This window comes from Diplotaxodon limnothrissa, linkage group LG3 (assembly GCF_057381915.1).
Source record: "Diplotaxodon limnothrissa isolate DT_005_m linkage group LG3, D_limnothrissa_male_GT1.1, whole genome shotgun sequence".
In the NCBI taxonomy this organism is placed as follows: Eukaryota; Metazoa; Chordata; class Actinopteri; order Cichliformes; family Cichlidae; genus Diplotaxodon; species Diplotaxodon limnothrissa.
Window position 1 is genome coordinate 32,559,560 of NC_140598.1, and position 27,086 is coordinate 32,586,645.

At 38.8% G+C, this 27,086-nt stretch overlaps 2 protein-coding genes and 1 pseudogene across 4 annotated transcripts in view; 1 reads left to right on the forward strand and 2 right to left on the reverse strand.

The window, feature by feature from the left end:
• Positions 1 to 5,229: 5,229 nt before the first annotated feature.
• On the reverse strand, positions 5,230 to 10,844 carry LOC146635429 (serine protease FAM111A-like; annotated as a pseudogene). The gene is made up of 5 exons (XR_014905473.1): positions 10,823 to 10,844; positions 10,224 to 10,280; positions 8,473 to 8,521; positions 7,620 to 7,676; positions 5,230 to 7,018 (listed from the first exon to the last, which is right to left on the reverse strand). The product of XR_014905473.1 is annotated as a serine protease FAM111A-like (transcript).
• A 3,961-nt stretch (positions 10,845 to 14,805) lies between these two features.
• On the reverse strand, positions 14,806 to 20,503 carry rnf175 (ring finger protein 175). Its single transcript, XM_085350114.1, has 3 exons — positions 20,367 to 20,503; positions 18,917 to 19,024; positions 14,806 to 14,926 (listed from the first exon to the last, which is right to left on the reverse strand). The coding sequence occupies exons 1-3, from the start codon at positions 20,501 to 20,503 to the stop codon at positions 14,806 to 14,808; spliced, it is 366 nt and encodes a 121-aa protein (XP_085206240.1).
• Positions 20,504 to 23,082: 2,579 nt separating this feature from the next.
• Positions 23,083 to 27,086, forward strand: part of LOC146635431 (uncharacterized) — a 34,275-nt gene continuing 30,271 nt past the window's right edge. For both annotated transcript variants that reach the window (XM_085347091.1, XM_085347099.1), the window contains exons 1-7: positions 23,083 to 23,411; positions 24,021 to 24,121; positions 25,556 to 25,625; positions 25,707 to 25,837; positions 25,930 to 26,018; positions 26,102 to 26,201; positions 26,502 to 26,545. In XM_085347091.1, coding sequence (XP_085203217.1) covers positions 23,150 to 23,411; positions 24,021 to 24,121; positions 25,556 to 25,625; positions 25,707 to 25,837; positions 25,930 to 26,018; positions 26,102 to 26,201; positions 26,502 to 26,545 — 797 coding nt within the window. In that variant the 5' untranslated portion in view covers positions 23,083 to 23,149. The remainder of the gene's footprint in view (positions 23,412 to 24,020; positions 24,122 to 25,555; positions 25,626 to 25,706; positions 25,838 to 25,929; positions 26,019 to 26,101; positions 26,202 to 26,501; positions 26,546 to 27,086) is intronic.

A 27,086-nucleotide genomic window follows, 5' to 3' on the forward strand; every position in this document is an offset into this window, starting at 1 on the left:
ATGTTTATACATAAATATATACGGTGGCCTCCAGAGACAAGGCACGTACAAACTCCAAAACAAATACAAATTCTAAACCATGTACAAAGCTACCTAGATCACTTAAATTACACAATTATAATAATAATGGATTGCATTTATATAGCACTTTTCGAGACCCTCAAAGCGCTTTACAATTCCACTATTCATTCACTCACTGGTGGAGGCAAGCTACAGTTGTAGCCACTAGTGATGTGCGAATCGATCCTGAAATATCGATTCTTCCAATACCAATCATTTATGTTCTAGAATCGATTCTCACAAATAAAATATCGATATTTTAGTAATTTAGGGTAAATTTGTAGTTTATCATTAACAGGAACAGTGGAAAGAAACTATAACATTCGGATTGTCTACATTCAAAGGAACTACTTCCTCTTCCGCCTTTCATAGTCATGTGCGAAATACGGCTGTATAAATGTCTCATTTTACAGTGTTTATTTATCGGATAAAATACATTAAATATCACCGTTATTATTAGCCAGACTGGAAACAGCGGGGGTGTCCAAATTCAGAGGCTGCTTCCACCTGAGGACCCGCCCTTCGCGGTCTAAAGAAAGCCGGGTAGTACGTCACGAGCTCCCTCGGTGGAGTGAAACTCAGCCGTCTGCTCCTTGCTATCTAAAATATAACAGGGCGCTGGCGTAAACTTTCGACCATCTCACACTTTCTTTAATTAGTTTTCTGTTTGATGTTTATTCAGCTGTGTGAAAACCTCGGAGGAACCCTCCCGAGGTATTAATAAAGTTAAATTTAATTTAATCTAATCTAATAACTTTAATCTCAGCCAAACCGATTTACTCACGAACAAATAAAACACTGAAAAAGACAAACAATAACATTTTTAAGTTATCAAAGTGACTTATATATCATGTTTAACCCGAGTAGTGAAAGCCTGCGGGGGTTTGAAAACGATGTGTCGGCTCAGATATTTGAAGTTTACACAGCTACATTCTCACCTGAAAATCTGTTAAAAGTTGTTTGTTTTTTTGCGACCCAGAAAGAGAAATAAGAGTAATATTAAAACTAAGTAGCTGCCGCCATTGTTGGAAACTGGAATTGGCTGGGCCATGCTAGGAATTCTGCGATATGGTTTTTCAATTTTGTTGTCCAGGTGGAAATTCGGGAGAATGGTGGCTCCGGGATTCTCCCGGAAAAATCGGGAGGGTTGGCATGTATGGTTGTGGCAACATCACTAACCTTGTCAAACACCAAACATCATTTATTTCTATATGATGAACTCTTCATTATTAAGTGATAAGAACAAGTAATCTGATGTCCTGTAATCATTATGACGCTATAATTTGAGATACAATAAATAAAAATACGTTTTTGTATAAAGTATCGGTATCGGATCAGTATCGTCAATACCACCCTGAATATTACTATATCGGAAAGGAAATCATTGGTATCGCACATCACTAGTAGCCACAGCTGCCCTGGGGCAGCCTGACAGAAGCGAGAATTGAAAGCATATGTGTATTGTTTGTGTATTTATTAGAGATGGCACGATACCACTTTTTTATGTCTGATACCGATATCATAAATTTGGATATCTGCTGATACCGATATGAATCCGATATAGTGTATTTTTTAATCAATAAAACTTTTTTTTATATCTTGCTGCATTTTGTATAAGTTCATACTCAAGTTTAAAACAAACACTAAAGCTATTCTGTTATACCTGTATGCAAAAAATATACTGCACCCAAAATATTTCATAGTTCAGCAAAACTGATCAATCTAATAAACTTAAACCTACTCCATCCTCCATATTCTGGTATTTTAAAGAGTACTTAGCTGAAATATTAAGCAACCTAACTAATAGGGTTGCCAACTCCCAGCAAAAAAAAAAAAATAGGGAACCACCCCCCACCCTCTACCTCATGATGCTTAATCGACGTAATCAACTTTAATTTGATGCAGTGTGAAAAAAAAGGCACCGAAATCAATTAGTTTTCAAGAATAATTAAATAGATTCAACATCTTTCTTCAACAAAATTGCAGACTGCACAGATGGTATCTTCCCAAAGGAAAAAGCAGTATAGCTTACTAGGGTATATATTAGACTTAATAGTTACTATATACAGTAATGGACTTCTATACATTTTACATCAGATTAAAACTTTGGGTGTAAGATTCAGATAATTATTTATTAAAAGCTCGACATTTTAAATGAGAATAAGAAAGAAAAGTACAGTGGGGCAAAAAAGTATTTAGTCAGCCACCGATTGTGCAAGTTCCCCCACTTAAAATGATGACAGAGGTCAGTAATTTGCACCAGAGGTACACTTCAACTGTGAGAGACAGAATGTGAAAAAAAAATCCATGAATTCACATGGTAGGATTTGTAAAGAATTTATTCGTAAATCAGGGTGGAAAATAAGTATTTGGTCACCTCAAACAAGGAAAATCTCTGGCTCTCACAGACCTGTAACATCTTCTGTAAGAAGCTTTTCTGTCCCCCACTCGTTACCTGTATGAATGGCACCTGTTTGAACTCATCATCTGTATAAAAGACACCTGTCCACAGCCTCAAACAGTCAGACTCCAAACTCCGCCATGGCCAAGACCAAAGAGCTTTCGAAGGACACCAGGAAAAGTATTGTAGACCTGCACCAGACTGGGAAGAGTGAATCTACAATAGGCAAGCAGCTTGGTGTGAAAAAATCAACTGTGGGAGCAATCATCAGAAAATGGAAGACATACAAGACCACTGATAATATCCCTCGATCTGGGGCTCCACGCAAGATCTCATCCCGTGGGGTCAAAATGATCATGAGAACGGTGAGCAAAGATCCCAGAACCACACGGGGGGACCTGGTGAATGACCTGCAGAGAGCTGGGACCAAAGTAACAAAGGTCACTATCAGTAACACACTACAACGGCAGGGAATCAAATCCCACAGTGCCAGACGTGTACCGATGCTGAAGCCAGTGCATGTCCAGGCCCGTCTGAAGTTTGCCAGAGAGCACATGGATGATACAGCAGAGGATTGGGAGAATGTCATGTGGTCAGATGAAACCAAAGTAGAACTTTTTGGTATAAACTCAACTCGTCGTGTTTGGAGGAAGAAGAATACTGAGTTGCATCCCAAGAACACCATACCTACTGTGAAGCATGGGGGTGGAAACATCATGCTATGGGGCTGTTTTTCTGCCAAGGGGACAGGACGACTGATCCGTGTTAAGGACAGAATGAATGGGGCCATGTATCGTGAGATTTTGAGCCAAAACCTCCTTCCATCAGTGAGAACTCTGAAGATGAAACGAGGCTGGGTCTTCCAACATGACAATGATCCAAAACACACCGCCCGGGCAACGAAGGAGTGGCTCCGTAAGAAGCATTTGAAAGTCCTGGAGTGGCCTAGCCAGTCTCCAGACCTCAACCCCATAGAAAATCTGTGGCGGGAGTTGAAAGTCCGTGTTGCTCGGCGACAGCCCCAAAACATCACTGCTCTCGAGAAGATCTGCATGGAGGAATGGGCCAAAATACCAGCTACTGTGTGTGCAAACCTGGTAAAGACCTATAGTAAACGTTTGACCTCTGTTATTGCCAACAAAGGTTATGTTACAAAGTATTGAGTTGTATTTTTGTTATTGACCAAATACTTATTTTCCACCCTGATTTACAAATAAATTCTTTACAAATCCTACCATGTGGATTCATGGATTTTTTTTTTCACATTCTGTCTCTCACAGTTGAAGTGTACCTCTGGTGCAAATTACTGACTTCTGTCATCATTTTAAGTGGGGGAACTTGCACAATCGGTGGCTGACTAAATACTTTTTTGCCCCACTGTAGTTATTTACAATATCCAGGGAGTAGAGGGCCCATTAGAGCATAGGTGTCAAACTCTGGCCCGCAGGCCAAATTTGGCCCGCAGCAAATACTTTTTTGCCCCACTGTAGGTTGGACACAGCTCACCCGTGCAGATTCTCCCCTAGTTCTATAGGATGATCTTGGTGTGTCACTGAGGACTTGCCCCACAACTCCCCCTTTTTGAAGTTTTGGTGAGACTGAGCATTGACTTTTTTCCTCTGGGTGATCAGCCGTCTTTGGGGTCGTTCCTCAGTGCCCACACTCGTGGAATTTTGTAAATAAAGTCTGCAACACGGAAAGAGCTGTGATCAAACCATTTATTATTGCGCAGGAGAGCCTGCGCACACACATCAAACATCACAGTTCAAATTCATGCCAGCTCTGCCCTTGGGATGTCTCAGCTCCTATTTTATACCTCCTCCCCACACACAACTCTCTGTATCTTTTAGTTACAACAGGTTTCTTTCCCACAGGCTGTGGCAGAGAGCAACTCCCACTATCGTTTCCCAGGAAGCTCCTGGCACCAGTCATCTTGGGAATTTTGTCCTTCCACACCCTAACAGTTAGCAGATAACATAGCAAAACATCATTAGGCCTATCTAAGCAGTTCTTTACGAAGTCATACTGACACACACACACTCCTAAGCATCTCATCTAAGCAAACAAAGGTTATACCAAATCCTACAGTGATATTCTAAACGCATAAATCTAAATTTAAGGATAATCTAGAATTTTCCCAACAATTGAAAACTTCAAATGTTTAAAAGGTAAAAATTAACTGACAAAATTATTGACAGGAAACATTTTAAGATAGAGAGTGGAACTGTTTTACACCCTGTGTTGCTTCACTTCTCATTTATTAACAACCAAAATCTTTACAAAAACATTCAATTTCAATTCAATTTCCAAATGAAAGCAAACGTAACAAATAATGAATATTGTCCAACATCAAAACAGAATATTAAAGTCTAACTTCACTTGAATACATTCAGTCACGTTACAAGCATTAAGGATTACAGCATCTTAAACATCTACAGTAAGGCCAAAAAAGCAGAAAAAACGTTTTTCATTACAGTAGCTGAGCAATAAAATTTTTTTTTAAAAAACCAACATGCTCACAGCCACTCAAATAATCTTAAAGGGTCATAAAAGCAAAAAGTTTACCATTTCAATTTGCTATGATGACAAAGGTACATTTATTGATTCTGTCTTAAGATTATTATAAGAAAGTAAAATTCATAAAAAAAAATAAAAATAGGCATGAAAACAAAAGGTTATCAAGACTTTAGATGTCTAACAGAGTACTCACCACCTATGTAATAGTAATAATAATAATAATAACTGATACTAAAAGCTAAACAGAATTAAAAATAAGAGTTCAAATCAACTCCATTCCCTCCTCAGAATCTGCTGTATTACCCTGAACACACTGCAACAGCTCCTCAGGTCTGTCTTGCTTTGACCCCACAACAGACGCAATAATGTTTTCTAGGTGTGGATTTCCCTTTGCCTCCTCCTCAACTCTTTCGAACAGATTCTTATTCCCCTCTTTCTTCACATTATCCACGAAGTGTTCAAATATAGTGAGCAGTGGAAAGGAAAACTCAATCACACTCTGTTCAGTCTTTGGAAATCCATAGAAAAATCCACCAGTGTGCAAACCAAACACTTGTCCATATGCATCAAATACTGGGGAACCAGAAGAGCCGTGATACATGAAAGAGTTGTAGGTCACATAGATATTTTCACAAGGGTCATTTTTGATCGCCTGATTGATTGCATAAAGAGTGATGAAGTATTCCTTGATGTCCTCTAAATTTTTATTAACAGCCTCCTCTCGTCCCTCTTTCACAATGATACACGTAGGATCCATTTTTTTCACTCCTTCTCCTGGGTGTCCAACAACACAGGCTGCACCATCTAAAGGTACAGGTCCAAATCTCTTGAGGAGCCCTTGTGGAACCTCAAGTTTGTTTGGTTTGAGCTCAAGTATGGCATAATCTAACTTATCGTTGCCAACAAACACCTTGGCATTAATCTTGTTCTTGTCAGAGTCTTGTTTTTCAAAGTTAAAGACAGCAGTAATGTTTACACGTTCATGCCAATTAGGTAATTTTGAATCAACCCAGTATTTGAATAAGTGGGCATTTGTCAAGACAAAGTTGTCAAATAGCACAAAGCCTGTGCCCTGCATTATGAAGGGATCATTTATGGGTACCTCTAAGAGACAAACTGACTCGCTCAGTTCAAGCAGCAACCTGACTTGGTGAATTTCACTAAAAGACTGTTGGATCTTTCCAAAGTTTTCCTTCCTCAGTGTTTTCTGGAAAGAATTTTCAGGGAATCTACTTTCCATCCATTTTTTCAGACGTGGAAACTGCTTACGCAGTAGCTTATAAACCTCCTTAGAGTCAATGCTGCAGCCTGTTTCTTTTGCTGCTGTTGTTATACTGATTTCCTTCTGCTGTGCAAGAGTTAAGACTGATCTTGTTTCTCTTGTGCGTTGTGGATTATTTGATACATGTGGAGGTTTCTGTTGGCCGGGGATGGCTACTTGTTTTACATCCTTTGTTTCCATATTTGCTCCTCGTGGAAGACATATCTTAAACTTCTTTTTATCCAGATTATCAATTTCGTCTGTGCACTCAGTCTTACATTTGTCATTGATGTTGACCAGCTCAAAGTAGCCCAGGTCATCAGTGAAGCGGCCATCTCTTTTTAGAGCCTCCTCCACAGTTATCCCCTTCTCTCCGTAAACACAGAGATACTTGAACTGTTTTAAAGTGCCACTTTTAAAAAGTTTTTTTTTTTGGCATTTAGTCCTCCCTTTGTATCAATGTAAAAGACAGAATAGGCATCTCTTGGATATACTACGTTGGAATCCTGGACCTGAGCCACTTCCACCTTTTCTGATTTACATGAAATGGTCAGAACCTCATGATCCCCAACACAAGAACACGGGAAATGTGTTGGAACAATTGATTCGTCGTCTCCTGTACCCATCTGAATGATAACATTTACATCTGCACCCTTAACCATCTTCTTATACTTATTTGAAGATTTTATGGCCTCCAGCACTGTGCGGGGTACAACACAGCCAATGGTGTATGTGTCATTCGGACTGAATTTCACTCTGAACTGATGTTTATGTGGTTCCTGCAGGAAATCAGAGTGGAGAAATGGACGTTAGAGGCTGCTAATGTACCAAAAACAAAATGTAATGCATTTTGTTCATAAACAACATTTTAAAAGCCATTATTCTTCTTGTTTTTTTGTTTTTTTTTTTTAACTGGACTGGGTATAGGAGTCTATGAAGTTTCACAAAACAACAGAAAAACAGATGGAAAAAAATTATGCTTATTCAAAATAATTTGAATATTAATGAAACTCAATTCACTGTTTATGGCATAATGTCTTGTCTGTTGACAGAAGACATCAACAGATCCCAGTTCTACACATTTAAGATAACAGGGAAGGTACCGTGTCTTCATACGCTGACTCGGCATTTGACCTATCCTAAATATTTATCAGTCACCTTAAAGAGTGACCTTAAAGGTCAGTATTGCTCCAAGACCATCACTGCGGCTACGGTCCATCAAGTGTTTCATAGTATGAAAATAAAATTTTGCATGACTTCATTAAAGAAACTAAAAAAAAACAAACCAAGATGTAAAAAAAAATAGTTCTGCACGTGGGCTCAGGCAGGAACCTTTGTCGGATGTGGTTGTTCTTCACATGAAACGGTCCAGAAGCTCACCTGACAGGCTGTAGCTTCCTCTGGCTCTGTTTTCACGCTTCTGCTCGCAGGGCTGGCCTGATGAAGAAAGATGCACAAAAAAATGAACTGGGTCAATGCAAATGACAAATATCAAGGTAATGAATGACAAAGCATTACAGGACTATTAGCCAGAGTATTTAATGTGTTTTCTCTTACAGAAGAGCGCAAGGTGTTTAAAGTTTTTCATTTGATAGAGAAATGTAATGGCTTCCAATATAGACTCAGTGTAGACTCTTTAATATTACTGGGTGGAGGGGCACATTTTGTTCACCAGACATAAAAACAACTGTCTGTTTTAAAAACAGGAACATGTAAAAGGGACAAATTGAAGCAAGAAATGATGGATAAATCCCAGATTTTGTGTGTGAAACATTTTAATGCACAATTTAAGTACATTCACTCCTGTTCACTCTGCATGACCTGCATAATTAGATGCTCCGATACAAGTACTAACCAGGCTTGACCCTGCTTGGCGTCCGAGATCAAACATGATTGTGTGTGCTCAGGGTGATATGGCCATAAACTGCATTATGACATGCTAAAAAACCCAGCTAGCTATGTAAACCCTTTTATTTTACATTGCTACATCATGAAGAGAGGGCACATAAGTGAGTTGCCGGCCTCACTGTTTGGAATCTTTGCCATCATTACTGCAATTTCTAATTTCACTTTTTCATTTTAGCATTTGCACTGGATTTTCAGAAAGTAAAGAGCTTAAGTGACTACAACTTGTCCCACTGGAAAATGTAACAAAAACAATTAGAAACTACTCTCAGATCAAAAAATTGTGATGCAATTTAGCCGCTGACAACAGAATACATAGGCTACTTACTTCAACTTTGATGTTTTTCTGAGCCATGTTCACAGATTTCAGATTTATTCTGAAAAGAAATCATTGTGTTACAAGGATAGATATGGATAGCTTCAATATGATGCACAATGCAGAATACATGAATGAGAAGTTATGAGTCATGGTAGGAATTCCTCCTCTCTATACTCACACTCAATAAGCCCCTTCCTAACAAACCCTTTACCCCTTTTAGGAACGTATATGGATTTTGTTTTATAGATTGATGCCAAGTTATCATCTCCATACTGTTTGTAAGAGTGTGGCTTTATCCCACTTTTGTTGTTTGTAATCTCATCACTAAATCCAGCATCAGTGCATTCATATGCATAAGATGGAAAACAGTTCATTCTTATAAATGCAGGCCAAGAGTCATCTGCTGATAGTACAGGTAGTTTTATTAACTTCTTACTACCCACTGGGTCCCTGGTGACGTATCTAGCCATTTTAGTCATTTTAAAAATCAAGGATGTAAATTCTGCTAGCTCATTTTGCCTTCCAGACACTATTTTTTAAAGACATGTGAATTCTTCAACTTTCTATTAATCATTAACAAAAACAAAAAGAAATTTTTTTTACTGAAGTAACTTTTCTTTAAGTTTTCTTAAAGTAAAAAACATAACTTTAAGTTGTTGTGGTGAATGGTTTTAACAGAGTTGTTCCTCCCACATTTCCAAATCTCGCTTCCCCAGCAGTGTAACAATGAGATACATTTTGATATTAGAACCAACTTGTTATGCCGAATATTGTAGTGATCTATAACGGTCAGCATGTTCCACAAGTCATAACTTACACTGAATAAATGCTAAAACTTGAATAATAAATGTGCATTAGTCACTCAAAGGAAGAACTGCATATTCTGGCAATAAAGACAATAATAAAAACAATAATTATGGTGGGGTTTTTTGTCTCTGTGTGTGTATGTGTGTGATTTCTGGCTTTAATATTAGGTTGGGTTTTTTTGTCTTTTCTCCTTTTTTTTTAATATGCAGACTTTGTTTAACATATTTTCTAGAATAGGGTCCCGTTTACTTGTGAAGTGTCAAAAAAACTACAGCAAAAACATAATAAATGAGATGAATATCAAACAAAACGGAAAAAAAATCACATATATCCAAATATGCTTTAAGAAATTATAAAATTTTCAGTTTTTATGAAAGAGAGGAAAAAAATCCCATTGTCTTTCCACTACAGTATGTATTAAAACATTGTTTAAGACACTGAGGCAGTGTCTATGAAAATCTGATCATTTTAAACTCAAAACTGCCAGAAGATTAAAATTCTACAAGCACCAGTAAAATTGTTATTTGTAAAAACTTCTAAATAAAATTTAATTTTCAAACCCAAAGACAAGTTCAAAATTCATGTACGATCTTTCTCCCATATGTTGCTTGTTGTGTGATGAAATGGACACTCGGGGGAGCTGGTGGTGTATAATTTACTCAAACAGCCTGTGGAGGCGTTCCTTTCAGCAACAACTTGTGAAGAAAAGAACCAACTTCTCAAAGTATTTTTTATTTCATCCGCTTAATTGGAAAGGGGTCCCTCAGTGTCGACTATATACATTTAATTTTTGTATGTGCTTATAATGACAAAACTAGAATAGATATTTGCTTAAAAGAGATTTGCTAAGCGCTAAGGTATTACTGAGGTCATAGTAGGTGTTGTTGTTATACCAGACCTCAGATAATAAAAACATTAAAAACCTAAAGATTTACGCTGACATAAGGGTTCACCTGAGAGTTAGTATCTCCTCGTGGCTGCGTGCACACTCTGCTGCTTCCAGGAATGTACTATAAAAAGATACACATAAAATGAACTCAACCAGAATGTTAAGATCATAAATTAAGAAGTATAAACCAGCAGAATTATTAACCAAAATGTTACTTGTTACAAGATGTTACATTTTTCTTTATGTATGTAATGCATGTGTTAAGTTGGAGTTTCATTTCACAGACATTTTATTGATTTCCTGGTTGACACTCCAAAGGCACACAGTGAGCAAACAGACTGCTATAGTCCCTCCTCTCAAACCTAAAGGACTGTTTGAAGAGCTCAGGTGTGTCTTACACATAAAAGCAACTCAGATCCAAGTTCACTTGGACTTCATCTGAAACTTGTAAACTTGACAGTTTTTTCTTAGAGGTAATAATCCTTAAAAAACAACAACAACAAAAAACTATAATAACTGGTTATATCAGATGTAATTTATCTGACTTTATAACAGAGGAAATTAGATGACCAACATAGTAACACTAACTCTCTGAGTGAGTTTGTGTCTGGTAGAAAGGCACAACAGCAGCTACACATCTACAGATGATCGTTTTTTACTCACCAAACTACTGCTGCGCTGGAGAGATCCGCTGACTTCTGGAAGGAAGCAGAAAGCAACTGAATGATACTGAGCGGGAGGAACCTGTGACCAAGAGAGACTTGATCTCATGGTAACCTATTAACCAATCACATGTGTAGAGGTCTTTTGGGGGCGTTTTTACTTTGTGTGTTAAAAGCTGGATGGGTGTGGGAATAAACCCACAGTTGAGTTAAATGAATCACAAAATTAATTTCTACTTCTTACTATTGGCACATGTCTGTGGCTCTTACAACGACTGGTCTGTAGCTCTGTGTGCGGACAGGGGTGAAGAAAGAGAGGGAGATATTATATGATTTTATAATGTATAACCCTCTGTAAGAGGAATAAATGAATCAGTATGGTGTTTTCCTTCATGCTGTTTGATTGGCTGCAGTGTCCTGAGAGAGAACCTGGCACTCTGTGGATTACATCTTTCTCTTGGATGCGCTTTAACCCTTTAAAGCCTAGTGTATTAAATTTGGTACAAGTTTTTTGTGACTTTGAATGAATTGCAATACATTTTGAAGAAAATGTTATTTTAAATTCTAGATTTAGCAAATATGATACAAATTAAAAGTACATTAACTAAAATTAACCAATGTATAGTACTTAAAATTTAGAGAGTGCCAAGATGAGTAAGCCTGATGAAACTTTACTCCAAAACAAATAATGTATTAAGAGCAGAAGGAAGCACGTTGCTGGGTTTCGTCACAGTCCCTAGTCACACGCATTCAACAAAAATACAAAAGACTTATTCATCAAGATACTGATCAAACGGCAAGTTTATTGCATCCCTACGGGTTCCTTACTCATACACTGGATTTATCTGATAAGTATGGTGAGCCTGAGAGGTCAAACACAATGCAACTTAAGAAAGCACCCGCAAACAGAAAAATACTCCGGAAGCACACAAAACACAATAGAAGTAAAAAACAAACAAACAAACAAACAAACAAAAGAACCAAAATCAACAGGCAACACAAAATAGGAGTGTTTTTTGGGGAGACATTAAGGTGACAAAACAGCTGTGGGAGTGCCAGAAACCAAAGTATGCAAAGAACTGCACTAAGAGATGTAAGAAGCAAAGGGTTCATCAGTGTTGTGAGGAATAAAATGATGCTGGTAATGTGCTTTTTAATGATATTCATATAATACTGTAGATAAATATTCACCATTAGCTATTTACTGCTAGCCTGTCCCTTCCACAGCTGTTCCATCACGTTATAATGTCCTCAAAATCACTTCAGTTAAATAAAACACACTGCAATTTAACTGAAATTGCAGTGTGTTTGACCTCTCAGGGCCACTGTAGATTAGCATCTGTGGGCAGGCAGACTATGAGAACTGACTCGTTTGTAGAGCCTTAAATGGCCATTAAAGGAACTACAGTCTTTGGCACTTGGTCACTTGATTCATTTTAGTTCTGGAGTTTAATGCACCTTACATCTCATCAAGCTGTCAAAGGAGCTTACAAAGAAAAGCGTCTGGACTTCTTTAAGTTGCTTGAAGACGTTTCACCTCTCATCCGAGAAGCTTCTTCAGTTCTAAGGTCAAATGGTGGGGAGTCCCAGATTTAAACCTAGTGGGAGTGACCCCCCACAAAGGGACAAAAGGACCCCCTGATGATCCTCTAATCGCCTGAGCCAAGGTGTGAAACTGGGTGTGGGTCCCAATCAGCCAGAGTTTCGGGTGTGTTCATTGTGAAACCTGGCCCCACCTTATCATGCGAATTCCTGAGGTCATCAAGCTTTAAATTCACTATATGCACTGGCACCTGTATTTATATACATTTGTGCTGAATAAAAGCAGAATCTATGCCTTTATGCAAATATAAACCAATGGTAATATCTTTGTTTCTACGTTGTGATTACATGTGGAATCGACTGGTTATTCTTAAATAACTCAAATTTGTAACCGTGTCCCTGTTCAGTAAGCATTAATGTTCTGAATTAACCTCCAAACGAATGGAGTGACTGCGGTTATGTGTCAGACTGGAACTGGGCATTTAAATGACCCTGTTCTGCTCGTCCATGGAGGTTTTGCTTCATAAGTCTATTCATTCATAAACACACATGTAACAAGTTGACACCTACTGCTACATTAAATTAACCATTTACCAACTTCAGCTTCATATAAATTACAACAACAGACACTCAAATTATTTTCAAAAACAAAAGAGCACATTAAATGTAAACAGTGTAATGTGTACACAACAACAATTTAGACTGGACTGGGTAACACTTTATAATAAATAGTAGGGAAATTTACTTTAATGTTTATGATAATGTTTACTTATTAAAAACTGATTTGAAACCCAATCTGTGAACATTATCCAACTGAGGGCTGTCGAGGTGCCATGTGCTGAATCTAGTAATAGTTTTTATTCACATGTACTCCTAAACTCAGTTTACAGGCCAAACCAAAGACTATTAAATGCAAGTGAAACACTCAAACCTCCAAGCCCTACCACCAGCATTTACTTACTCCTTTCCATGACAACATAAAAAAAAAAAAAAGTTTTTCTTTCAGTAACCAAAATCTTTCTTTAATATGAAAATCCTGAATCCAAGAAAACAACTCTTAAGTTGGTTTTACAGGTGAACTGGTGGTTGATGGAAACAGTATCACCGTTCCAAGTAAACAAATATATAATATAAAGTAGTTTGTGTGTGGCAAAGATTAACTAGAAAAAAAAATAGGATATTTTGAATGTGCCAGTGCAATGCGTGTTATATAGCTAGACCACATACTAATTTTTCATGATCCTGGAGATATTTATATGGACATGGCTGCAGGAAAGGGATCCTATTCTTCAGATTTTCAGCTGAAATTTGGAAACCGTTTATAATGGGCCTCACTAGAAGAGAACCTGGAGGACACAATAAGCTCTGAGGTGATTTTTATCACAACCTTACATCCTCTCACAACAAGAGTAACATTAGGTGAAAGCATGATAGAAATCCCAACATTTAAGTGTGCACTTTGTGAATATAGAGGCATGAAACAACCAGAAGACCATGTCATAAATCCAGGCTGAGAATTCAGAGTGATCCGACTGTGGCTGCACAGTCAAGGGAAAACTATTTTTCATCAAACCTGAACTGTGACTTTGATAAACATGATTCAGTTATTACAAGTCTAACACCTGATGAGACCTGTTTAAACTTGGAATGACATTCACATGATCAAATATGCCAGAGAGCTAGTGCATAAGAGCAGATTTATTTTCACTTTCATTAACATGGCAGGATAAATTACAACACCTTATGAATTCTATGAAAACTGTGCAACAAATTGCTGCCGAGAGTCACACCGGACCTTTGCATTTTATCAATGCTGTGGGAGACGTATTCTTTCATTTCTACCACAGTTCAGCATAACAAACAGAATCAACATTGCACATAGTACACAGCGTACTTCAGTAATTTGCATTGGCACAGTCAAATACTGTCATGTTACAATTAATCAATGTGTCCAAATGTTACCCAGAGCTGTCCTTATCATAAGCAATGTGCAAAGAGCTACAACAATCCAATACAGATAAAGTCTAATGAGAAAGAGAAATGTTTTATTAAAAAAAAAGAAACAAAAAAAAGGGGAGTGTGCAAATTAAACACGAAAATCTGTGAGACGGAACAAAGTAAAGCATCTTTCAGCTCAACAGAAACAGCATGCATGACAGCAACACTTCCAGACCAAACTAGATTCATCTGTCAAAATACTGGCTCTGTGCTCCAATCACTCTGTTTGGGTTGGCAGCAAGCTTGAGGTCGTGTTGAGACTCTGACGCTTTCCGTTTACTCTGCAGTAAACCATGCGAGAGTTCAGTCCGAGAACACGAAGCAAAAAACTTTGAAAGCAGCTGCAATCGGTTCCTTGTAGCGCCTACTGTGACAGTTTGCTATCACACGTGTCCTGAGTGTAACTTGACTCCAGTCGTACTTACGGTGGTGTTCCTCTGGGCTTTACTCGAGGCCCAGGGAGAAATTAATGCCATGAACGATACCAATGATGATGGGTTGCCAAGCAACCAAGTATCTGAGCCAGTCGAGAAGCTGCCGGTAAAGGACATGCGTCTTCTCCCAGCTGGAAATTGAGGAATTAAGGACAAAAATCATGTTTTCTAGACAAATTTCAGGGGTGCGCTGTACTGATAAAGAACAGTGAAATCAAATAAGTAAAAGCACATTATGTTGAATGTTACAAGGACAATATTAATACTTTATGCTTTTTCAGTTATTTGGAGATGACTTAGAAATCACTGCTGAATGTCACAGTTGCTCCAAAAAAGCTGTCAAAGGCAGATTCCAGTGTAAACGCTGTCTCCACATGGAAAAACTGGACTGATGCACCTCCTGCTGTCAGACCTGCAGGGTTTAGACCTGTGCTGTTCTCTTCTGTCTTATACTGAACACAAACTATTTTTTTGGACTGGCACAAATAATTTGTGTGCCTTCTTATTTGATGCAGCACACCTGATTGTTCTGTAAATAGATTTAAATGGTTATATAAAAAACGCCTGAGGCCTTGGCTGCATTTTTAGGTAAATAGTACCTGATAACTTTGTTGTTTGCAAAACTTGTGCATAATTTTTAGAAATGTACAATTTCTTTTTGCATTTCAAGTTATTAAAATGATGTTTGTGGGTTTTACAGAAAAAAATAGAACTTTTTTCTACTCGGATTTTGAATTTTTTGTCTGAATTTAGATCAATTGTGCTAATATAGTATGTCAAAATGAAAAAATTATTCAAATTTCAAATATTTGAGGTTGTGCTGAAAATAATGATACCAAACAAGGCCAGATTAACAGTTTTTAAAGGTGAAATATAGAAGTAAAATCAAAAGTAGTCAAAAACGGCCAAATATACCCTGGACCCCAGCAGGGCCCTATTTCAGGAAGCCGGTTTAGTGCAAACTCTGAGTAAGTATACCCTGAGTTAACGAAAACTCTGGGTTTTCAGTTTCACAAAGCGAGTTTAGATTAATTCTGAGTGAGTTACTATGACGACACACTCCGTGAAGCTAGCCTGCCCCCTAGCAGGTTTACTTCAACTAACCCTGACTTTCTCCGCCTCTTTGTCAGAAACCTGACTGTAGGAAGTGTCAGACATGGCGTGCCCCTTCCTTGAAGAGCCAGTAGATGTTGAAGCCCAAATTCTCCGCAGAGCTCTCCGCCGGGAGAGAGTGATTAGAGCGCGTTCAGACATTTTATCATTTCCTGATGATTTTCTGTGTGAACGTTACCGTTTTTCAGCACAATCTATAGTTTATTTGAATAACATCCTCAGGCCTAATATTGCTCATGTGACACATCGCGGACATTCTCTCAGTTCTGTACATATTATTTGTATTGCACTTCGGTTTTTTGCAAACGGGAGCTTTCTGTATAATATTGGTGACGCTGAGCACGTTTCCAAGGCTACTGAAGGAAACGGCTTCCAGGGCCTAATCCGTGGATCGGCTTCCTCCGAGGCGTGGGCGTCTATCAGCAGAGATTGTACCTTCACCTATCAGCAGAGATTGTACCTTCACCTATCAGCAGAGATTGTCCCTTAATCTGTAACACAGTCAAATATATTCTCAAGTAACATTCAAGCATGCCATTCAGCGTGTTAGTACGAGCTCGGGAGCAGCTTGGGAGAACAAGAAAACAGAGACTGCTTCAGGTTGTCTTCCCAAATCGACTCAACTTTATTCTCAAGTACAACAGTTTATATAGAGGGAGAAATTCATGAGTCAGCAGATTGTCAGTTTAAACCAGTACAGACCAAGATAAGGGAGCGTCTTCCTGCCCTTGGGTGAAGAAGCATCCTTTGTATAGTTTATCAGTTCAGCTACAATTATGATTATCTCAGCGACATATTTTCAAGGCACCAAATAAAGAGTTCTTTCATTAGTGAATTCTGAAACAAACCATCTGGCCTTCAACAGGCGTCTCCTAAGAGATTTAGAAACTAATGTAGCTGAGGGAGTGATCTCTGTGGTATTTCAACCTTGTACCAGCCTGTGATTCTCACACATCAATTCTTGGGTCAAAGAGAAAAATAACTAAAACAAAGGGGCCTTATTGAATGACAGAGTTTTCCTGTATAATGTCACTATAAAACAATATCCAGTAAATGCTACCATGGTACTAAAATACCTAACAGCTACCGTCTGTCGGGCAGTCAGGAATGTTACAGTTGCACTGAAACGTCTCCTGTACTCGATTGTGGTGTTCCCCGGTCATAGACCCACAAGATTTATCAAAGAGGGATTCCACAAAATTGCAGGTATCAGGATGAACGAAACTTAATTCATGATGTGGTGATACTTGGACTACTACTTATATTTTACATTTATTCTCACGGTTCCCAGGCGTGATTGGCTGTATAGATGGCACTCACATTCCAATCATTGCTCCTTCAGTAAATGAAGGAGACTATGTGAACAGGAAGTCTTTCCACAGCATTAATGTACAGGTACATAGTTCCCTGTAGCATTTCAAACTAACAAATTATTTCATTATTGTAATGGATGCTAATTTGTGTTCTCTGCACTGTGAAGATTATATGTGATGCTGCCAACATTATCACAAATGTGGAAGCCAACTGCTCAGCCTCTGTGAGTGGTGGTGGTGGAGGACCCCCACCTGTTTTTCGGGCCTCCGCTTTTTTTTTCTGTTGGCTATAACGGGTCACATTTGAGCATACAGAGTAAGCAAATATGTACTTGTAATGTGCTCAGATAATTTCAATAAGTGCTTACAGAAAGAAAATTAATGTAGCCTCTAACTGCAATTGATTTACATCGGACAAACAGACCAAGCACTGTGGCTCATAATACAATTACACCTGACCTGTTTGGACTATATTTTTATATTTCATTTTTACTTGCTGCCAGGAACGTTTGGGGCCTGTTGGGTTGCACCTGCGCTCACATCACATCACAAAATAAAATGTATAAAATAAAAAATAAAATATAATAAAATAACGTGTTAAATGGGTGGAAATCCCTAGATCAATGTTTACATTAACACTCACGCATTGACTCTGTCGGCTATGTTTTGCCATGCATGCTCCCTTTCTTTTGCAGCTGAGGCTGTGTTACTTTTTTTCCACGGAATTTGCATGTTATCGGCATATGCTGCCATCAGAATTTCGGCCTCAAGCGCTGTAAAATACATTGACCGCGCCTTCTTTCCCTCCGTCTCCATGGTGACTCGCTTAATCTGTGCTCCACTAATCAGGGCTTTATGTATCCTCGTGCGCGTGCTTAACTTGGGGTTAAAGCAACTCCGCGTTGACTGAACTAATTGTTATCAGCCTTTCTGAAACCGAATATTCCGAGTTGGACAGTTCGGGGTTACTCAACCCTGAGTATCGTTTTTCACTCTGAGTTTTCTAAACCGGCTTCCTGAAATAGGGCCCAGAGGGTTAAACTCTTCCAGGCAGTTGAAATCTCAAATAAAACAGAACTCAGGGAAACTCAACCAGAAGTCAGCGCTTTAGCACCCTCTACAGTTCACTGCTACAGTTGAGTGGCACTGGTAACTTTCTACATGTTTAGTCCGTTCTGGAAATGAAACTTACTGAAGTGAAACTTAATGAAGTGAAACTCAGTGGGAAACAGAAAGCTCAAAAATAAAATTTCATTACAAAGTACACAACTCCAATAACTTAGGTTTCTTTTCGTTTGAATACTTTCAGTGTTTAACAGCCACTATTGTATGAACAGTGGCTCCATTGTGTAACATGGTTTTGTCAGGAAAGGCTCTCAATTCTATTTTATTTATATAGCCCCAAATTACACACAACAGTTGCCTCAAGGCACTTAATATAGTAAAGATCCTACAAGAATACAAAAACCGAGACAAAAGCCCTGCAATTATATGGCCCCCTATTAGCAAGCGTTGGCGACAGTCGGAAGGAAAAACTCCCTCTGTATCTGGTGAAAAAAATCTGCCAATAGAAATATGCAGATCTACTTACTGTGGTAACTGCTTGTGAATAAGGGAACAGCCCAAATTAGCTTTGAATGAACTCTGTGTGATTAAACAAGCTCATTAAGAGCTGAGCTGTCAGCACTGACTCACCTGAAGAAGACGTTGAAGCCGAACATGGTGAACATGATGGCCATGTAGCCCAGAACCCCGACTGCATAACTCAGCTTGTAGATGAGCAGAAACCACTTGTAGACCATCCTGGAAATTCAAAGAGACAAAGACCACATCACTCCCATCCCTGCCCTGGAGTCCTGCTGAATATAAACGCAATCAGATTTTGTTAATTATTAATTACTTTATAAGCTTTACATCGATCACTTTGCTCCTACTTACATTTTGAAACTGCCTCCAACTGTTCATACATTGCGATTAGCTGTAAATGATCTTCTTTCCTTACTTTGTACACATTTAAAAGTTTAGTTAAATACATGTATAATGAAAAATTATTCAGGTAATTACACACTTATTTAAGTACTTTTTGTTGACTTCACACATAATTTTTTTACCTAATTTTAAGAGCTTCTTTATTTATTAATGGGCTCATTTAAATTAATAAATATTGACATACTTATTTAAGGCCCTGTATGTTTATCAATGTTCAACTGTTTGGGAAGTTGTTTAAGCACTTATTTATTCACTTACCTGCTTTTTCCTCACTTTTTTTACATACCTATTTAATTACATATTTAAGCACTATACTTACATACACACTTACTAGTACTGCTTTATTTGCTTCCTTATTTAAAGGCTCATTTATTAATTATTTATTTAAAGTATTCATTTTTCCCTTCACTCATGTACTCATTTAATTACCAGTTTGCTTGTTATCACTATTTTATTGGGATATTTATTTCCATTAGATTGAATTGGTTGTCTCCATTAGCTGAATAACTGACTGTGGGTGTACTTATCTTGAGTGTACAGCATCAAAGCATTTGCATGTCTTGCTCATCTTGGTGTTAGGAAAACCTCTCATATTAGTCCTGTCAGTTATCACTCAACATGATACAATGTCACTGGACACATCTGCTTTGAATGAAAGGGTTTTGAAATTAGGAGCTAAAGTTCAGAAATAAATTGTATCTCGTGCACAAATCATTGAATATCTTAAAAAATTGATTTAAAAGTATTTTGTGGGATTTGGTTTTGCTTTTTTTTTTTATTCTCTTTTGTAGTTTTCTGTTGGTTTTATCACTTTCATCCCATTATATAAACTTTAGGAAGGCCAAAAAAGGCTCACAAGTATACAAACATACAGAAAAACCTTAATCCTAAAGCTTCATTTATACTATTGTTATGCCCGATCAATAAAGCATAATGACACAGATGTCAACAACTGTGATGGGTCGCTCTTTGTAAACTGTATAATGACTATCAAAAGGATAAAACAGGGTGTAATTGTATGTAGGTTGCCATAACTCAGATAATCTATTCTGAAATCTTCAGTCTTTTTATTTCAGTAAAAGAAAGTCAGTCTTTAGTTTGCCTTCATCTCCATCAACACAGTGGTTTTAAGAGCCAGCAGGATCGTTCCCCTTACCTCGGCGTCCTGCAGGACGGCGGCTTGCGGGTGGCTGTGAAGATGACGTAGCTAGTGATGACGGAGAACATCCCCCGAATGGACAGAAAACGCCACCAGTACAGTTTGATGGTGAAGTAAAGAGGAACCACCCACATCTGGACCAGAATCACCAGCTGTTGAGGACAGAGACAGTCCGTATTCAGTATCAGACTCTTAAGCCTGCTACATACTGATGATGGCACGATACCACTTTTTTATGTCCGATACCGATATCAGAAATTTGGATATCTGCCGATACTGATATGAATCCGATATAGTGTGTTTTTTAATCAATAAGACTGTTTATTTAATATCTGTGATGTAAGGTGGAGCTGGAGTGACGGCAGCCTTTCCAAGTAGCTCTGCAACACCGCCCCTTTTCTTAACTTTTAACTTTTTTTTAGACTAGGCTTTCAAACTTTATTTCACCTTCCACTAGTTACTCTACTTCTACCTCTTAGATATAGCGATACGAGATGGATAATGCACTTTTTAAAACTTCTGGAACCAGCTCCTTCATCTATTCGAGAGCGGAGCTGCTGGCACTAAGAACAAAGGCGCAGACCGGTGTTGTGCCAAAAAGCGATTGTCTGCCAAAAACTGATTTCCGGTATTTGCCAAAAAGTGATTGCTCGTATTTAAACTGCTATAAGTAAGTTGTTGGGCTATAATATGTGAAACATATGTCAAATGCATCCCTCATGGATGACATAAAGTCATCTTGAGCCACAAACAACATTCGTGTAACAAGGTAGAAGGCGCAATCAGTTTTTTGCAGCGACTTTTATATAACCTTTATTTATGCCGTTAAAAAATCTCATTAACATTAAAAATGTCTTTTGTAAGAGTAAGTTGGCCAAGAGCACAGCAGAAATGGCAGCAAATATTACAATAATTCTGTAAAAATATGTTAAGTGGGGATAAAGGACCGGATTGGTTATAATGTAAGTACAATAAGACAGAGTTGTAAAGATACTTGAAAAAACAGATAATTTTTTATAACCCCTTTGTAAACCCTGTCCACCAAAGTCTATTTACCAACATACGTAAAGATATTACACATAAAAAATACACGGAAACATTGGAAATCAGTTTTTGGCACAACACTGGCATGCAACACAACATCCTGGCTGAGATAAAGAGGAGCTACAAACTAGTGATGTGCGATACCACTGATTTCCTTTCCAATCCGATACCAAGTAATATTCAGGGTGGCATCGACGATACTGATCCGATACCGATACTTTGTACAAAAACTTATTTTATTTATTGTATCTCAAATTATAGCATCATAATGATTACAGGACATCAGATTACTTGTTCCTATCACTTAATAATGCAGGGTTCATAATATAGAAATAAAAAAAACTGAGGTTGTGCTATTTGAACACCTTGCCTGCCTGCAGCACTAAAGGACTGTGAGAAACGTCTGTCTCGCCCTAGCAGCACCTGTCCCTCTCCTCCTCTTCAGTTCAGCTCAACATACGCTCGTCATATTCTGTGATATGATTTACTCTGAGGTGTTTGACAAGGTTAGTGATGTTGCCACAACCATACATGCCAACCCTCCCGATTTTTCCAGGAGAATCCCGAATTTCAGTGCCCCTCCCGAAAATCTCCCGGAGCCACCATTCTCCCGAATTTCTCCCGATTTTCCAGCCGGACAACAAAATTGACACATGACTCCAATTACGCTCAGCCATTGTTGTGAGTGCGCATGCCAAGCCAAGGGGCTGCGAGACAGACAGCCGTATTTCGCACATGACTATGAAAGGCGGAAGAGGAAGTCATTCCTTTGAATGTAGACAATCCGAATGTTACAGTTTCTTTCCACTGTGTTCCTGTTAATGATAAACTACAAATTTACCCTAAATTACTAAAATATCGATATTTTAATGTGAGAATCGATTCTAGAACATAAATGACTGGTATCGGAGGAATCGAAATTTCAGGATTGATCCGCACATCACTACATATCACTACAGCACCAAGGTCTCTACATGGACTGGGTAATTAGCTTTAGTTGCTGATAATTAGCACCATGTGTAATCTACACAGAGCCAATAAATACACCGAAAACATACAATATGGGGGAATACCTACCAACTTTCCATAAGAGACTTCAGAGGAGTAAAACACTGATTCTGATCCTAATACTTCAGGGATGTTAAAGGAAACTATAAAATTCTGCTCTGAACTTTAATGGGTGTTGTGTGTTTGTGTGCATGCTGAATTTAAATACACACATTCCAGGAAAACTAACTATGTGCACTATGTGTACTGGAATTACACTGCCAACTTGCTGTACATAAAAATAACAAATCTGCAACCCAGTAGCACTTCAATAAATCAATCAGTATTGTAATGATATGATGTTGCATCGTGTGTGTGTGTGTGTGTGTGTGTGTGTGTGTGTGTGTGTGTGTGTGTGTGTATTATAGTCTCTTTCACAGAGGTTCGTTATTGTGTACTATTGTGAATTTAAGTTTTCTTTTATTTACTTACTTGTTACATTTGTTTAATTAATTAAATATAATAAAAATTTACAAATTAAAAAGAGTTGTGTTTTCCTTTCCGAACCACAGTAAAGCTGTTTCTTTTCTTGCATCCAAAATAAACAGGAAATCATCCGGAATGAGCGGAAAAATTGTGACGCGTTTCCCGTCGGACTGTTTTCATAGTTGTACCGGTGCACCTTGAACTTGTCTGGGTGGATTTCTCAGTTTTCTCGCACTTTAGCTCCATAAATAATTTTTTTCACGATGTCCAACTTTCTGCAGTTACTCCGAGCTGCGCCTGCGCCCTTCAGGCGGCTCTCTTGTGGCAGAGGCGCAAAAGGGAGCCTCGGTTTCAGTGTTAGCGGAAACTTTTTGCGCCTGCGCTCCTCAGCTGCGCTGTCATCCAGCCCGAGGCACCGAAACAGACCCAGAACCCGGGGCTACGCGAGCTACGCGAGCTACAGCCGCAGGGAGCCGGTCCGGATCGGCTGTGCCTCCGGGTTCTGGGGGGACACGGCCACCTCAGGTAGGCCATCACGTCACCATCCATCACGATAACGCCGTGTAAATGTAGCTAAAAAAGGGTAAAACGTTATTGTTTTTATTGTTATTATTGTTGCAGTTTTTGGTTTTACGTAGATGGTGATGGATGTCTTTATTTGGCTTTCGTTTGTTGTCAAGTAAGTAAGTAAAATGTAATAATTAAGCACATTTAACATTTTCCCTCACCAAATTGCTGCACAGAGTATGCACGTTTATACTATACTTTATACTAAACCTTTATACTTTTTATTACCCCTCAGTCGTAAAAGGCTCATGGGGTATTGTTGGCATCCTTCCCAGTGCTGTTTTAAATCGTTACTTGACGTAGGAGCAGCACAGGTGCATATTAAGGGGCAGGGAGATGATTTGGGGGGTTTCTTTTACCTAAATAAAGTAATTCCTACATTGAATTGCTGTGTATTAAAAAAAAATCACCACTGCAGGAAATTGAATCTGTGACGTTTGTATTAAAAAACAGAAACGTCAGCTGGTTTCGGAGGGTTTAAGAGGAGCCTCAGAGTGAGCTGTTTCAGTCATTCTGTCATCGAAGTATTCGTGCTTTGCTGCTGAGCCGCTTCTCCTGTGCTTTCAGTGCCTCAGCTGATCTACAGCGGGAAGCTGGACTTTCTGGTGTTTGACTACCTCAGTGAGATCACCATGTCTCTGCTCACCGCTGCCAAAACCAAAATGCCAGTGAGTTCCTGCATTTCCATAACCAAGACTGTTTTTACCACCTGCAGAGATGCAGAAATATAAAAACAAATAACAGAAGAATTTAAATGAACATCTTTACAAACATATACACACAGTGCTAAAATATTCATGCAGCTGCTTGTGTTAAAAACTTCAGGGAAGATTTTATATTTAGTTTTTTGTAGCTTAAAAATTCTACATTTAATTTTTGTAAAAGTTCACATTGAAAATAGCCACTGACGCACAATCGGAAAGTTATCTATGGAGTCCAAACAAAACGTGTGTGATTTTATAGATTTATTGTAAAATGATCAACTTACCGTATTTTTCGGACCATAAGGCGCACTGGATTATAAGATGCACTGTCGATGAGCGGGTCTGTTTTCATACACAAGGCACATTAAGGGAAACAAAACAGTCAGAAAAGTCAAACTTTACTCAACTCATTCTTCTTGCTTCCTCCACTTCTGTACCATTGATTCATTAATGTTGAATTCTCTGGCAGCTGCTTTATTCTCATGTTGTTGCAGAATATTAATGACTTTCCCTCATTTTCTGTGTATCTAAATAAAGATACTGCTGTATTGTGGATGGATTTTCTCAGTTGTTCTCTGGACTAAAGTTTGGTCCGTTTACAGCATCCTGCCATGCGATTGCATTTCTCACTAACCATCGGGAACCCTCACGTTGGCTTTTATTGAGTGGAAAAAAGTTGGCATTCATCCTCCAGCCTCACTGTTTATATTATGCTAACATAGCTGTGTCGCTAGCAATCACGTAGGACATCATTATTTACCAGCCAGTCTAACTTCAGTAACCCTACAAACGTCACTGCTGTTTAGTTTACTGTCTTCATTTAATGTTGGAAGTGATAGCAGAGCTGTAAGTTTTTCAGAAATCTCTAGGTCAGAACATGATATATCATGCTTAGGTGGAAACTAGCGAGCTAACTTCCTGCTAACTTCTAACTCCCTTAAGTTTAATACATTCCGTTTTCATTGATGCCTGGATGTTAAACTTGATAGTTACACCTGGTAGAGCAGCAACACTGATCATTTTATTAAAGATGAAAGAATTTAGACGGTTTTTAACTCTCAGTTAAAAAGTCAAACAGTGTTTGTTTGACTTTGGGATGTGAAGCAGAGTTTATTCTGCAAGGCTTCTGACTACAGTAGCCGTAATCCATCAAGCAGTCTCCAGAGGCCTGGTAATGAACCAGTCAATTGATTCAGGTGTGTTGACCCAGGGTGATATCTAAAACCTGCAGGACACCGGCCCTCGAAGCCTGGAGTCGCACACCCCCAGCTCTAAGAGGAGAAATGGGGTTTGTAGGAGGGTTTTCTGCCTGCTGTTGCAGCTCCGTACCTGCAGGGAGCAGCGCTGCTTCACCTCTCTCCCCACCTCTGCATTAACATCTGACTCTTGCTCCTGCAGAACCTCGGTTACGCTCCAGACTTTGTCCAGGTTGCTCTGGCTCCCTTCATCAATGACATCCACAGGAAAGGTGAGTAAACAGCACAGCGGGAAGTGTGTTTCCATAGCAACAGGTGATCTCGTGATGAACGACAACCTCCTCTCTCATCAGGTATCCGCGTGGTCAGTAATGCGGGTGGCGTGAACCCTCTGGCCTGCGCTGAAGCCATACAGGAAGTAACCAAGAAGGCCGGCCTTGAACTCAAGGTTGCCGTGGTGACCGGTGATGACCTCATGCCTCATGTAATGCGCCTCTGACATCATCACTCCCTATTTAGTGTGATTGATTAGTGTGATTGATTAGACGTTTAATCCTTCTTCTTCTCTTCTCTCAGAGGAGCAGCCTGTCTGACGTAAAGATGCCGGACGGCAGTGGCAGACAGCAGCTGCCTAAAACCCTGCACAGCATGAATGCCTACCTCGGGTACGGACGCCCTGCTTCGTGTTACAGATTTCAGCTGGAGCCCAAACAGCTGCTGAAAACCTCTGCCATGTCTCCATTTCCAGGGCCGTCCCTATCCGCCGCTGCCTTGACCTCGGAGCGGACATCGTGGTGACGGGACGCTGTGTGGACAGCGCCGTGGCCCTGGGGCCGCTCATGCACGCTGTAGGTTTTTCATTTCTAACATTTATTGGAATTCATTCAGCATTTCTCCAAGAAGGGATCACACTTTGTCATCCTGCTGCACATTTTTGTTTTTTCTTTCCCTTTTGGACATCATGAGAGCCACAGCGAGGGTCAGGAACGAGCAGGCGTGCAAACAGCTGCAGTTCCGTTAGTGGCCACTTGAGGCAGACTTGATTCAAACACACTTATTTATTTACCTTCTACCAACAATCTGTTCGTGTGTTTGCTTGAGTCGCCGCCAGAGACGTGATGTCTGTGTGTGTTTCTTATCTGCTGCAGTTTGGATGGGAGAGAAACGACTACGACCTGCTGGCAGCCGGAAGGTACACGCACGCACACACACGCGCACACACACAGACATGCATGGACACACACGCACAGACAGCGGTATTTGTGACACTATGTTAGGTGTGGGTCAAAAACTGTAGTTAAAACCTTGAATTAAGATTAAAGTTAACAAATAAAATACCAAAAAGTTGCAATAAAACAAAAATTTAAATTAAGACTCCAAACTGTTAAAAGCCACAAACAGTGAAGCTGAATAAATTACAATTAAGCTTTTGCAAATAAATACAATTTAAATAATGTTATAATTTTTTTATAATGCAGTTAATACAATTATATTTTATTATTATTAATTAATATAAAATATAACAATAACATTTGAGGAAGTCCAAACTGTATTTTTAAAAAATGAAAATCAAATAATTTTTTAAAAAGTGAGAAAGATAAATGATGTTTTAAAAGGCCGTAAAATATTTAAATATTTAAAAGCAAGAAGAAAGTTACACTTGTTCCAAAAAATACTGAAAAAACTACAAAAATGTAAAATAATGTTTCAAAAACCTATAAATAAATTCAATT